Here is a 15,344-nt window from a genome sequence, read left to right on the forward strand (position 1 = left end):
CGATAAAGTAGATTTTGTGGATCCCGAATGACTTTCATCCAGGTGAGCTGAGGCAAAACGGCTCTTTTGAAAGTAAAGGTTGCAGACCCCTGATGTAAAGGATAATAAATTCAGCATAGGTGTTCAGGCAGATTTTGTTTTTAGGTTGGAAATTGATGTTTGCGAGACATTTTAGTGTTGCCAGAGCATAATGCTAAAACTTAAAAAATATAACGACGGGAAAAAGGAAATTTAATAAAACAGTAGGGTACTTATTTGTATTTTCTGCATCATATGTGATGTAAATAGTTGAAAATGTACAAATAATAGTTAATAGTTGGTGTGTTTTGCTGTTGACATTCAGGCAGTATGAGCAGCATCCTGTTTCTGTCTCCTCTCCCGGCCTTCTTCCGCCCAACACGCAGATTAAATTCACACCCTTCTGGCAGAGACACTTCGTAATCCGTTTATTTCTGTACAAATTCAAATAAATCGGCTTCACAACCTGCAAAAATGCTCGCTGTCGTCCGCAAACAGCTTAAGAGTCACCCAGCCGTAAGTAAAAACCACTCTTATTCAAAAATTTTTTAAAATTTGGGGGTTGTTTTTGAAAACACGACCCTTGTGTGTACTGGTGAAGCTAACTTAGCTTAGCTGAACTAGTTAGCGTTGTTAGCATTAGCTGGTGATGTGACTTTGACCGCACTGACTTTGAGAATTTAGGTCATAAATAGTGATGTTATCAGTATCTTCATCGGTATCAGGCATAGTTCATGCATTGTAGTACTACTTTAACAGTAAAGCACTCGATGCTTGGAGTCATTTCAGGACACAGAGTGGTTTGATAAGCGCAGGAGAGTGAGGGTCCTCTGAGCTGTAAATAGCATCCAGCGCTTCTAGTTAGCAGCGTTAGCAAACAACTACCTATTTGTTTACTTACATTGACACTTATATCATGCAAGACCAATGATATACATTGACAGCTTGTAATTTATATCGAGTATTATAACTTTAAAAAGTGGTTTGGGTTGGAAGAAAGCTGATAAGAGTAGGTTTGACACAGCACACGTCGTTGTAGGTCACAGGGGCTGCTAGCTTTAGGTATGTTGTAATGTGAGTTACAAAAAGTAATGGCCACATGAAGCTTCTTGGAGCTTTCCAGTCAGATGGTTCCCAGATGGGTTAATTTCGCCAGGTTTCCTGTGCACACAAACCCCACATACAAAACTTTTCAAACAGAAAGCTTTGTCATGGATATATTTATCTGTTTATTCAAGACTGTCCCACAACAGTGCAGCCATGGGAATGACTGCCAAGTATTCATTTATATGAATATAAAGGATGACTATAAAACTGTTGTCAGTCAGATTACAAATGTAATACTTCCTTTACTACAGTTTACCTTTTGAGCTAGGGGTTTCTAACCTTACTCTCTGTCACTCACAGCTGATCCCCCTCTTCTTCTTCATTGGTGGAGGAGCTGCCATGTCCATGATGTACCTTGCACGTCTGGGCCTGAGAAATCCTGATGTCTGGTGAGGGGCTTAGCGACAACACAGGATAATGACAACAAGAAGACTTCCTACTGTCTTTTTCTTTCTTTTCTTTTTGTAAAAAAAACTTATTACGATTAATGTCATGATAAAAGGGTGTGGGGCCCTGAAAAAAAACAGAAGGGTAACAGCAAGTTCTGTCTCTGTTATTAAAGCAATCATAATGTGTACCCATTTATTTTTCCACTGCAGCTGGGATCGCAAGAACAACCCAGAGCCCTGGAACAAGATGGCCCCAACTGATCAGTACAAGGTGTGCCCTTGAAAATCTTACATTTCATGCTGTATTGTTGTGAAGCATTGATGAGAAAAAGTATTTTGGATCAGGGCTCAAAATGGAACTTTGCCAAGTTTGAGCTAAGCCATGGATTAGTCTAACTTTTGGATTAATCAAATGACATAATCTGGTTAACTCTGGCTGAAGGAGTCATTAACTTCTCACTCTTAGTCAAAAGGTTCCAACACAAGTATTTAGCCATTTTGGAAAGAGGCTTTTATCAGTTGTCTTTAAAATTTCTGAAATATTGAGTGGAAATTACCTTTAGATAACCCCCTTAAGTTGTTTTCATGCCCGTTTTTATAGCATTTTTTTCTTTTTTTTTTGTCAGTTCTACACAGTCAATATGGACTACAGCAAACTGAAGAAACAGGGTCCTGACTTCTAAACATCACGTCTGCTGGACCAAAAATACAAAGATGAGCTGATCCGCACAGCCCGATGTTGAACTTCCTTTGGGAAACCTGATGGATGCAGAAGCTACACCCGCACAATGATTCATATTTAAGTTTCGCCATTGCATCTCATCAGCTTGTTAAAATTGTCTATTGTTTCCAATTGTCAGTGGTTGTCAATAAATGAAAGGAGTCTTTTCTCCTCCATACAGAGAAAAGAACCTGTTGCATTTTTCTGATTTCATTTGCTTGTTTTCTTTAATGCACGTGTTAATGTGCTTTATCTGCAGTACCATCCAGGCTGCCTCCTACGCATTGTTTACAGTTGCATCACGCTTGGCTGTTCCTGGACACGCGTATTGCTTTCACCTCATTTTGCCTCTGTTCTGCTTTAACTCAGCTGCTGTTGCATTATGTGGCACTCTACTCTTGGCAGCTTTCCAGAGCCTTATCCATATCCAGACTTTAACCGGGTCACGTTTGAGCAGCCGGGTCCCTCTGGTGGCAGCTGTGACAGTCCAGACAATGTGGTGATGAAACCTCACTGGTATTTAGTCTAATTTATGAGGCCTGCCTGCTATCCTCTGCATCTGGTGTAATCATCCGAAGCATTCAAAAGATGCCACGGACTCAGATGAGAAAAGAAAACCCATTATAGTCTGTTTCTCGGCTGTTAAGGTTGACTTATCTTTGTTAGAGCAATAACATGTTGATATATGACACCAGGTAGTGGACGCTGGACCTTGTAGTGGGACGTGTGTTTCTCCTTATAGAATTCATCTCTCACATCCAGATAAGTTTGTAAATGTCAACAGGTCATGTCGTCCCGTATGCACCTCAGAGAAATGTGATGAGGATGAGCAGCTGACGCAGTCAGAAAATGTCAAGGAGACCGGAGTATTTGAACAGAGGCCCACATATGAATGAATCTTCACCCACCTTCTTCATCACTTGTTTTGTTTCATCAGGGAAAATGAAAATTAACTCTGGCACAGCATGTAACAGAACTTCATTTTCTATTATTTGAAGTAAGTAAAAAAAAAATCATTTTTCCAGAGCTCATTTATTGCTATTGTAACCCACCACTTTCAATTTGATGGAAGTATGCGACGTGTTGGCGGACAACAAATACCTTTCAAATATTAGAGGGAAGAAATGTTAAAACAGGACTGAGGATAGGGAAAATCCATGCTGTTTAAGTAATTTTAATTTAATCGTGTGAAACCATCTCATCTTGAAATGCAAAAACTGACAGGAATTCAGGAAATTTCTACACTTTTTCTTACTTCTCAAAGTTTGTGTGATTTTATATTTCAATTTTTCTACATTTGGAAAATACAATATCAGAACAGAGGAATTTTTTTTTCTTCTTGTTATGACTGTTGATGCCAAAAAGCTTTTAGTCCACAGCTGTGATTGCTCCTCTGGGGTTTAGGTGCATCTGTAGATCATTCTGATTTTTTTAATAAGTTAAGTTGGGAATAAATACTCAAACTTCTGTGTGTAATATTGCTAAATCATAAAAATAAAAGAATTGCCTGTTTTGTTCATAACTTATAACTGGTGTGCTGTTTTGTAAAAATATTGTATTTTAAGGACATACTGGCAGAAAGCACGGTACGGTCCTGCTGTACCTGGAGACGCCCACCAAATGTTGGGGGTCATTCGGGTTCATGACTGAGTCACGACTCGGAAAAGATCCTGGGCTACCATTCTGTATTTTTATTTTTATTTTTACCATTTGTTCTTGTTTTCGTGTGCATTTGCAGGTAAGCAACCATAAATATGATATGAATATTGACATTGGCTATGTAAAGAGAAGTGTGTCGCGTGCAGGATGGGAACACTGGCCGTTAAGTTTCGTAAAGCAGCTATGCTAATTAGCACAGAAGCTAACTGAGTGACGAATGACGAAGCAATTTAAGGTGTTTTGGATCCAAAAATACTTGCTGAGTCACTAAAAATGTGTAAATATGTCAAAAAAGACTCGAACAAAATTTTTATGCGCTTTATACCTCACTTTTGGCATAGTTCCTCTTTTAAATAGCCAGCATATGAAAAGTATAGAGTGTAAAACTAGCTATATTGTCGTTCTAGACACTGATATGAAGCTGCACAGAAGTGTTTTCTTTAAAATGCCATCATTTTGTTTATAAAATTTTAAATGAAATTTATACAGATACATAAAAACAGAATTGCAATTATAATAGTTAAAAATTAGGGGTCACCAATGAAAGGCTGTGGTGCTTAAAGTGGCAAAATTCTGGGAATTTTCAAAGTCAAAATGGGACTTTGTGGGGATAAACAGGAATAAACTGGGGAATGTATTACATGACCAATTACAAACTTAAATATAATTGGGTAAAATATTTTTCAGCATAATTTTTGAAAAACAACTTGATTGAGGTGGAGTTCAGTTAAATATAAATGCCATTTCTTGATCACATGCACATAGCAGCACATAGCATACTGCAGGGCACCCCCTATCCCTCCATCACATGCACAGATGCCTCTAAAACCCTGTAGAATTGAGACATTTATATTCTGACACCAAAAAGCACCACCTGAGGGCTATGTAGAGTCAAGTAAATTTTGATTACACTAAAGATTAAATTTGACTTGGGGAATTGATGTTTGAATATCAAACATTGAATGACCATGTGTTTACTCAGTTAGAGTATCATAGTGCACATATTAAGTCATGCTTCCAGCCTACCTCAAAATTGTTTCTAAACCTGTTCTGAGAGAATCAACACCCCTCATATGTGTATTTTGTTGATGTCACCTGTATGCTTCATGCCTGCACTCTGGGAAGTTTCCCTAATAGTCACCATTAAGGGTCATCTTTTGACAGACAGCTGCAAGGTTCAGGGTTCAAATGGCGTCATAGCCAAGAACTCCCATAGGACACACGCCAGGCACAACTGTGGAGCCAATCTGACCTGCATCTTTACCCTCCTCCTCCTGACCTCTGACCTCTGTGTGGAGTCCAGCCCTTTCTCTGCCCTGCAGCAAAGGTAACATTGAAAAAATAATGAGGGAAAATAACACGAGGCAAGGCGCAGGGCAATTGCTACTGCTGCAAATTGTCTTCTAAAGGTCATGGCAAAGGTCTTGCAGTCCGGTAACAGGGGGGAGTGCAAAGAATCCTGCAGCGCTCACACTGACAAAGTCCTTACTAAAGCATCTTCATAAAGGCTGTGTGAGATTCAGAGAGTGCAGGAGAAGAGAGGATTAATAAAGTTGATATCCTTGTGTCAGCTTACACCCACACATGCACACCAAAATTTATTGGTTGCTTAGAAAAAAAAGTTTATTGGAAAAGAAAACTTTTTTGGCTTGAATTCAAAGAAATATTTTTGGCATTTTCAGCCTTTTACTCCATGTTGTAATCATGCGGGTATAGAAAACTTATGATAAAATAAACTCTTGCAAATAATTAGCTTGAATATTTTTACTAGTTGAGCTGTGAAGGTTATGAAAAACTATTACTAATTTTCAATTATTTATAATACCATCCATGCCAGGAAAGTAACCCACATTTCCCTTCTTTCCCCATGACTAGCTTTATGCTTTAATTAATTTAAAGTTTAGCAGTTATAAACTTGATTTAGTTTTCCATATTAGCCTGTTTTCTTGCTGCGTGATGAACTACAAACTCTGTTTTCGAAAAGTGTTAGTTGTTTATGCACCAAATAGATAAGAAGCCACATTATCTTTCCATTTATGTCTATTTTCTGGCCATCTGGTGAATGTAAGACTGTAAAATTGACCCTTTTTGGAGCCTGTCAGCGCTCCACTGTGTTGACGAACTATTGCCAACTTTTTCAATCTGCTGTGGGCAAAAACCCTACAGTGGGTCGACTGAGTGAAGCTGTGAGCTGTTACTTGTGGATGCTTGGAATAAGATAATTATAATGAAGAAAAATCATCACTAGCTTATAAATCTTTTAAATAATCTGTTTTTTTATTTAACAACTTTTTAAGATAATAAACACAAAATATGAACTCAGCAGATTTATTCACAGTTCATCCCTTACTTATAAGGAAACTTCGGATAAACACAGTGAGTCTCTAACAGAGCACGGAAAAATTGGTTCTCCAGTTTGTCAATTTACAGATATTTATTTTATGCTGAGGAGAAACAAACCAGTGCTCTGAACCCTCAAGAATAAAACACACTTTGATAGCTTTCATCCCCTTTTATCTCTGTGTCAATATTGCTGGTTTAGTGCCTCGGTTACATCTCAATTACCTCTTTATTTCCACTCAGACAGACTTACGCAGACATAAACACTCACAGATGCATTACTGAAGGAAAAAAGCCTTCCCTCCCCTGCTGTGAGCCGAGTTGAGTAATGAGTGAAAGCTTTTCTCTCTCTGATTCTCGCAGAATGGGTGCTTTTAATTTTCTGCCATTTGGTGCTCAACTCTGAGCTGTTCTCCACTTGTTCTCGCTGTTTCTCAGCCCGGCTTTTTCCTTTGTTTTTCCTCCCGTCACGCCAAGAGTTGTACTTTCCCAAAGCCCAGACATGGGCACGCTCACACACACACACACACACACACACACACACACACAGCCTGTAAAGAGAGGGAGACGGACAAAAAGTGCAGTGTTGAAGTTTTATTCCAGCAAAACCACAATGATCCTTGAGCTTGCTCACTCAGGATGACAAAGTGCCATTTGCAGCAGATGCACAAAAAGGTCAGGGTTGTCGATGTATTTTTGCATGAGGGATTGAGTAAGGACGCAGCAATCTAACAGCCGTTTCAACATGAATACCAAAAGAATTAATCATCCCCGATATCTCAGGGACAGAGGAGCTATGCGAGCTTGCTTTATGTGCTGTTTCAGAGCATGCATCATTCACTTTGGAGCTAATTCAGCGCCAGGACAGCCGGATGGTTAGAGGTTGTGTCATAAATACAAGGTCTCAGGTTTGATCCCTGAAACAACCATTGTGTCTTGTTATAGAGTCCTTGAGCAAGACAGTGAACGTCTCAGGATGGATTGTCAAAGGATGTGTGAGCTAAAGACCAACGTTAAATGTGCGGTTATTCTATTAGGATGAACAGACACGAGGACTGCTAATAAAAAAGAGCAGAACCAGAAGTGCCAGATTCGACTTCCCATCATCCTTGGCATCTGTGTTTTGATGAAAACTGTGTTTTTATTTTTTTATTTTTCGTATGCACGCAAGGAAAGCAGGTCAAAATTTAAATAGCTGAAAATAGAACATCTGGCTGGGCCTTGTCAGTCAGCAGTGTGTAATGAAATATGGAAATTGGGGCGCTCTTCAAAGAGACGCAGGCCTCTCGGTGCTGTCCTGGGTCTCCAGCAGGCCCCTCAACAGCCCCGGTGGAGCCCCGCCTCTCTGAAACGTGTGCTACATTTCCAGGTGCTGCCGCCGCGGCCCAGTCCGCCGCCAGTGCCAGCTCGTTAGCGCTCACAGCCTGGCGGAGCTGGCAGCTGGCATCATTAAACTTCAAACCGGCTTTCGACCTGGGGTGCCGCCGCAGGGAGAGACCGCCCGCTCATCCGCCTGCCAACAGCTGATTAGAGCCACGCTGACACCAGCAACCAGAGTCCATCCACACGCTATCCAAACAACACATCCTCACACCTCCAACCTCACCACAAAATGTCCAAACAGCATTTCCCTTACAAATAAACCAGTCCACCGACCATCCAAACAACATGTCCTCACACCACCAACTATCCAAACAACATGTTCTCGCACCGCAAACTTTCCAAACAGTAGCCTCACACCACCAACCACGCCACAAAATGCTCCGATCAGCATATCATCACGCCCCCAACACCAAAAACTCACACTCAGGATCCTAAAACTTTCACGCAGAATGGCTGTCCAGAGGCTTACATTCTCTGCTTTTTAAAATGGATTGTACCTCAAGTCTGCATCAACTCAAAAATCATTGTTTGAAATACTTGATTCTGATTGGTCAACTCATTAACAGCAGTGATTTATTCTCAACAGCAGGAGTGAAGCCAGGAGGGATGTGGCTCCAGCAAATTTTCCTTCTTCCTGTTGATGAAACTGGACCCAAAACATGACTGATGGAGAGCAAGGGTAACAGGTTCCTGTCCTGCAATCCAGGCAACAGCTGCAGAGCTGGTGAGTACGTCTCTAAGTTGCTGATTGCTACAAATTGAGCCATAGTTTAGAGCTAAGAATGGGTACCTTTCACATTTGAGACGGCACAATACCAATCCCCGGTACCTGGCAATCGATATTGGTACTCAACAGTACAAATTTTGGGGACTTAAAGTGATACTCCGGGATGGAACAAGTTGGCTCTAGTCCTGGCAGACGGAGGTAGCACCATTTTACGACACGATGAGAACTAGAGCCTTATTTAGCGGTGTTTTTGTGTGAAAGTAACGCGCTGAAAATTCTCTAAATAAAGCGTGAATGCAGACAGATATCAGATTGTTTCGGTGGGAGTCCGTTTATTTGTGTTTTTGGTCAAGTAAAATATGGCCCTGTCTGAGTGCAGAGGAAGCCGGCAGAGGAGCAGGGAGGGGGTGTTTGGTGCGTGCGCCCTGGGCTTCTGCTTAGGGCTGCACGATTATTGCAATCGCAATCGCAATCGCAATCGCAATGTCAGCACATGCAATTACATAATCGCAAAAGAGGTTATCGCAATCGCAATGTCAGCACATGCAATTCAGATTTTTCTCCATGATAACCAAGCAAGTCTGTAGACTCATCATGACACAACTTTTTTTTTATTAAATCGCAAGCATAATCGCAATCGCAATATTGTCCACCTAAGCGCAAATCGCACCTTTTCACCAAATCGTGCAGCACTACTTCTGCTGCACAAAAACACTGCTGTAGGGGTAGTTTCTGCCCTAAACCTTGTGATAGGACCCAACTTGTTCCATCCCGGAGTATCACTTTAAGTGTGTGTTCTTTTGGTAATAAATGTTAATTTGTTTAGTAAAAAAAATCCCAAAGTTTTTCAATTTAACATATTTATTCCTCGATATACAAACTTGCAATGCTGCGTTCATGTCCAGCATGGAAATTTGCCTATTCTTCCACTCTCTTACAGTCACAAGGACGGTTAAGGTACCAGTACATGGTACCATTTCATTTCACATGAATCGGTACTTGGTACTACTGATGGAATTGTACCTATAGAAGTACCTAACTTGGTATCCCTCCCTACTTAGAGCAATGGTGATAGTTGCAGCAGTGTTTAAAGCTTTGAGGATAGAAATGTCAACATCTATGTGAAACTTTAAGTTGAATTCGAACTATAACAAATAATCAGGTGAACAATTAAAATCTGTTGGGCTATTTGTGATCGGATAAATCAATCAACTATTTTTAAATCAATAAATTTCTCTTTATATCAATATTTTGTGTCACGTTGTTTAGGTTGGGTTGGCTTAGGGATGTATGATTGTCACACTTTGCAGAACTACCTACTAACTATAGATTTGTCCACACGGGGGCGCTAAAGTAAACACATCCTAAAGTTCCTCTCCAGAGCTTTAACTCAAACTTCCTTACATGTTTGACTTCAGTTGTTTGTTTATTATGGATAAGGAAACATTGCCAAACTAAAAAGATCTTGATAACAAGAAGGATGTAAACAAACTCAGCGCAGAGCAAACATGCCGCCCCAAATGCTCTTTACAGATGTTTCCTCCAAGTAGATTCTTGGCTGTTTTCCCCTCATATACGCTTTTCATTCAAACCATGAAACAAGATTTAATTTGCACTCAATCAGGCTCCGGTATGGCAGCGTGCCCGCATCTCGCCAAACCCCAGTGACGCATATGAACACTGGTCCCACTGGAGCCACAAACTGGTTTGAGCTCCATTATCATCCCTTTGTTTCCTCACATGTCTGCTCTTTTTTTTTTTTCTTCCCCTGCCGTCGGGCACAAGCAGAGACTTGGTAATTTCCACTGTGATTGAGTCATGAATGATAATGGCTTGATTATTTGGCGAAAATTGGTCTCTTTGGATTCATTTCATGTTTGTTGATAATTGAGAAGCTTTGTCGGTCGAGATAATACCAAACTGTTCCACTGACTGCCTTAACACATCCCTCAGTCTTCAAACTGTTTTACTGCAGGATCCTGAGGCCCAGTCAGACTCATTTCATTGATGTGGATCAGTTACATTAAATCAATGCATTAAGATGATGCACAGCTCTAAAAAAAACCCATAAAATTTCTCCTGTGCGTTGAGACACATCCCATGATTCCCTGCAGCTCATTGGAGAGTTGCAGAGGATTTTATCCGTCCCTGTGAGCCCTTTTTTAATTCCATCCACTTTGTCAGTGTTTAAAACCACTGTCCCTTCTCTGAAACATGTCTAATAGGTCATTTATTTAAAGGGGACATATCATGCTTGTTTCTCCTTTTCACTATGCCAGACTAGGATGCCTGTAAAGCATTTCTGCCCTCAGTACAAGTCATTTAGTTCCTTCATTGCCCAACAATAGCGTTCTCGATATCCTCAGTTTAGGCCATTCTGAAGATCTCGTTGAAACGCTCCGTTTGGAGAATGACCTCCAGTAACCTCGCAACATCACAGCCCTTTGTGCTCTGATTGGTCAGTTCTATCAGAGGGGCGGAGGGGGTAGAGCCAGGGTGCGGTTTTTGCAGCATGGCAGTATTTACAAAATCGCCATATTGGATGGGGCAGACTGAGCGAGTTTGCTGTTTGCCAAAACTTCACTGTAAGGCATTGATAGCAGTAATAAAATGGCAGAGTGTAGGATATGTCCTTTTGTATTGGACCCCGAGTCAGACCCGGATGGTTCTGCAGCTCAGGAGGAAGAAAATCCACCTGGACACAGATCATCTCAGGACGCTTCAGTGTGGTGAGTCAAACCGGTACTGTAACATGTGTAGTTAATACGTGGAAATATAGGCAGACTTCACCAACAAACTATTTCTTTAACAGGGCTCCATCCTGCTCCTTCACTTTTCTCTGTCTGTTTTATCCATCATGCTGAAAGTGTCGTCTAAAGATCGCCTCTACCGTCACTTCCTCACTATGTTATTACCGCAGCATTATTGTGGTCCAGGTTTGCAGTGCATGTCAGAACAAGCATGCAACTATCACAGTCTCACAAGTATTACGACGTCTACTAAAACTACAGTGTTTTAACTGCTAATTCACCATGTAAAGCCGAGTTGCTCAGCAGAGCGGAGTCCCTGCATCCAGCACTCAGTCAGTTGGCTCTTGGTGGGTGTATCCCTCGGTGGCGGTTGTGTGACTAACTGACATCACAGAGGAGGAGCTGCTTTATCAGATTACTCCAATAAAAAGAAAGGATCCTCGTGTCGTCACGAAGGTCGAAATCTCGCGGCCATCTGGCAATGACCTATTTTCAAAGGCATCAAATCTTGTTCTAGGATATCAGAAAAAATACAATATCTCATCTTTTGAAAATTCAGGGGGTGAAAGGTCTTGTTTTCAACTTTATTACATTATATGTAAGTATTAAATCAGGGATCAGCATGATATGTCCTCTTTAAGTATTGATAAGTGCCATGGGATTTGGTCTGATATTTTAATCACTGAAAGAAAGGCTTTTGCTGAAGTCATAACTTTCTTGGTGAATGGCAGGGAATCCATTAATGTGCTCTGAAGGCTCCTCTGGGAGCAGCGTGGGCTGCTGGTAGAAGAAACAGCTCAGTAATGTTGCTTTTGGAGGGAGAGTCTGGGTTATAAGTCGGCTCCACTGTAAACGGAGCAGACGCCTACGAATATCAGGATTGTGGTTGTGGTTTAACCAAGCAAAACAAATTTATGAATCTGCACAGAAGCTATACCAACTTTGATTTTTCATAAAGAGAGCAATTTACTCCCCTTGTCCTCTTTTTAATGAAAGCCGTGAGTATTTCTACAAACAAGTGGTCAAGAGGAATCGCGTTGTTGGCGGCGAACACCTTAAAGGGTCCCTAATGAGCTCTTTAAGCTTCTTCAGAGACCTCATGCATTGATTTATCACAAAACGAGTGACACAAAGGTCATGGAGCAACTCTATGATGGACTTCAGCTCTTCTGGGTTTTGACATGACCCTCTTGACCCTCCACCTTGCATCAGGATTCTCCTTATCATGCTGTCACATCACGAAACATCCAAAGCACTCCCCAAGGATGATACGGCGTCACATCAATATGTACAACATACCCAATTTGGCACCTCTCCCTCTCTGTCTGTGAAAAATGAGCGTTTCACATGAGGCTCGCCGTCTTGATGATTTCAAAGCGGCGGCGCTGGGAGACCTTGAGAGGGCATGTTTTGTCTGCATGAAAAACTGCCTCCTCTCAGACAGGACTTCAAAGCAAAGATGCAGTTGTTGCAAACATCCACGAGGAGGTAGCAGAGGGTTTGTGGGAGGAAGAAGCTGATTTGCGACCCTTCTCTGTAAGCAATTGACCCTCATGGCGATGGAGGGCCGGGTGCCGGGCGCAGTCCCCATGTTCCCCTGGCACGGGGCCCTCAGGCCAGGGCAGGGAGGGGAGCTGGACAGAATGAAGAAGCAGCGTCGGGACTGGAGCAGCAACCTACAGGACTCCATCTGTCGCTTTCTCCACAGCAGAGGGAGAAGAGGGAGACGGGGAGAGCCAGAGACAGGTGGGTCCGCCCCCCACCAGCTGGCAGTGCAGCCAGCATCTGCCCACAGCCAAGACAACTTTCCTTTCTACTCGTCAGCTCGTAGCTCCTTCTCCTCCTGCCTTTTCCATCACTCCCCCCACCAGCCACACTCCTCTGAGGTGCCTTTTTGCTTTAGTTTGAGTACACCTCTTCGCTGCTCTGATAAAAGACTCTGCCGCCTGCATTGTTCTGCTGCTGCTGCTGCCTTCAGTCTGTGGCTCCACAGCTCGATGCTAAATCAATGACAGCAAAAATGAAGCTTTAGGCGCCTGCAGACTGATGTAAACAGAGGACAAATAAGGAAAAGACCTTTATGCTCTGAGACAACCACCATGTGAATTACAAAAAAGGGCTGTAACTTAGATTCAATAAAGGATCAGACTAATCTTATATCCTGTACAGGTACTTTTAGAGCTTGCTAATCTTAAATCTAGAATAATTTCATCCTTGCTGGATCAATTTAAAGTTTATTAGAGACTCCAGATCTGTATAAAAGACACAAAGGAATATGAATTAAAGGTGTCAGGGTTAAAAATTGTCTCAGAATAATATCTTTATTTTGCTGTAAGCCAGTCATCCAAAGCAGGGTTATAGCAAGTGGTTAGTATCTGCCAATCATCTGATAAATTGGATTAAATCCTTGTTTATCAATTATTGGAATTTCTATCACATTATTTTACATTGCAACAGATTTTCAGTCCAGGTTAAAAATGAAAAGCAACTTTTACCCCTGTCTTGACCTGGGAGTCAAATAAATGCCGTCAAGAGACTGTGACGATAATCTGTTCGGATTGGATTGCAACGACACCTTTGGCCTTGAGTTTGGTGCACACTGTTGTGAAGCCATAAGTGTTAACAATGCCTGTGTTTGTTCTATAAATGAATGGAGATCAGATCTTCTTTTTAACTCTAAGGCTGTATTCAGACCAGAAAAGTCCTTTGGTCCACTTGTTTGGTCCGGACCAAAAGCGGACTTTATTTTTTTTGTTTGGTGAGGTTCTGTTCAGATTGTACTTTTTGCAAGTGGACTATATTCTGTAAACACATCCACGTGTGTGATGATTGGTGCTCTCATTGGACAGCACTGACAAAGGGGACACACAGAATACGGACCCGGAAATGGAGGTAAACATGTGTTTGTGCTCTTATTAGAGCTGCAAAATCATTTTCAGTTTCAAGAGCAGCTCCTTCAAAGCAGGCTTAACAACACAGTTTCAAATTTTGGAACAGCGAAGACAAATGCGCGCAGCAAGTCCTGACCCACAACATGCTAGCAACAGCGTGGCTAAACAGAAGACGGAGGATCAGGTATGAACCAAAGACGGTTAGGTTACAATGGCTTTATAGGCCCAAAAGCCGCATGTATCCTGTAGTTAGTTCGGATGGACCTTGGTTTGTATTCAGACCTGCACTGGAGAACCACGAACCGCACCAGAGTTCGTTTGGAAGCGGACCGAGACCAACTCAAAAAGTGGGTCTCAGTCCGCTTGTTTGGTCCGCACCAGGGTTCGTTTGTGTCTATTCACACCTGCATGAAAAGTCCACACCAGCGTGGGAAATGAACCCTGGTCCGTTTAAAGTGGACCAAACAGTCCAGGTCTGAATACGCCCTAATTTTCTTTGTTTAAGACAACTTTTTACCAGATACAATGCCACAAGGTATTTGTCAACAGTTACCTAGAGCTATGGTTTGAAACGTTACAACAACACAGCCCGGGGCTCTGAGACGTGTCTGTAACGTGTAACTTAAGTGAATCCTGGTTCTGTTCTACCAGAGCTCATCTACCAGCTCCAACCTCACCAATCAGAGCTAACGTAACCTCACTCTTCATTTTATTGATAGACTCTCAAGTTTGAACAGACCACTGCAGAATAACTGTTGACTGTGGGTACATAGCAGCAGCAGGAAGTAGGAGGATACTGTGGCAAGTTAACTTAAGTGAGCTCAAAGGGACAAAAATATCACTTAATTAGAAAAAAAAGAAATTTGCTTTACATGTTAACAGAAGTGGCTCTCTTATGTGGCTGATTAAATTAATACTATATCAATGATTAAATCCTCAGTGAATCAGATTTCCAAAACCAAATTTAATGCTGTGATTCTGTCTTCTAGTAACTGACAGATTTCATAAACCTGAGCTATTTTGCAGTTCAGGGCAAATTTCAAGGCAAATTCTGCGACTTAATATAAAAGTAATTATGAAGAAAAGGTCAAAGCTGTTTCAGACTGAAAAAAATGAAATCTGTTCTGGGTTGCTGGACCTTGTTTTATTGCATCTCAGCAGTTTTTATAAATCTAAAGATGCTGAGTTTTTCCTCTTTCAGGCCTAACTTGTCCAAGTGTGACTGCTGACTTTACTGTAGAGCTTTCCAGAGCTGCAAGTCTTTACCAACCCCCCCCCCCCTTCTCCCCATTCTCTTCAGAGAGACTCAGATTGTTTAGTGTAAGTTTGAGTGTGAGGCTGAACCTCTGTAATGCTGTC

At 41.6% G+C, this 15,344-nt stretch overlaps 1 protein-coding gene and 1 long non-coding RNA gene across 3 annotated transcripts in view; both read left to right on the forward strand.

Annotated features, from left to right (window-relative positions):
* The first annotated feature begins 368 nt into the window (after positions 1-368).
* On the forward strand, positions 369-2,443 carry ndufa4a (NDUFA4 mitochondrial complex associated a). Its single transcript, XM_074696655.1, has 4 exons — positions 369-534; positions 1,426-1,514; positions 1,725-1,785; positions 2,141-2,443. The coding sequence occupies exons 1-4, from the start codon at positions 493-495 to the stop codon at positions 2,195-2,197; spliced, it is 249 nt and encodes an 82-aa protein (XP_074552756.1). The 5' UTR covers positions 369-492; the 3' UTR covers positions 2,198-2,443.
* Positions 2,444-3,851: 1,408 nt separating this feature from the next.
* The window catches only part of LOC141809986 (uncharacterized), a 91,095-nt gene continuing 79,602 nt past the window's right edge, over positions 3,852-15,344 (forward strand). For both annotated transcript variants that reach the window (XR_012600032.1, XR_012600033.1), the window contains exons 1-3: positions 3,852-3,973; positions 5,059-5,221; positions 8,204-8,341. This is a non-coding gene — a long non-coding RNA (uncharacterized LOC141809986). The remainder of the gene's footprint in view (positions 3,974-5,058; positions 5,222-8,203; positions 8,342-15,344) is intronic.

The sequence above is a fragment of the Halichoeres trimaculatus genome, unplaced genomic scaffold, assembly GCF_033239565.1.
Source record: "Halichoeres trimaculatus isolate MK-OKI-2021-1 unplaced genomic scaffold, fHalTri1.1 fHalTri1_scaffold_20, whole genome shotgun sequence".
Classification (NCBI taxonomy): Eukaryota; Metazoa; Chordata; class Actinopteri; order Labriformes; family Labridae; genus Halichoeres; species Halichoeres trimaculatus.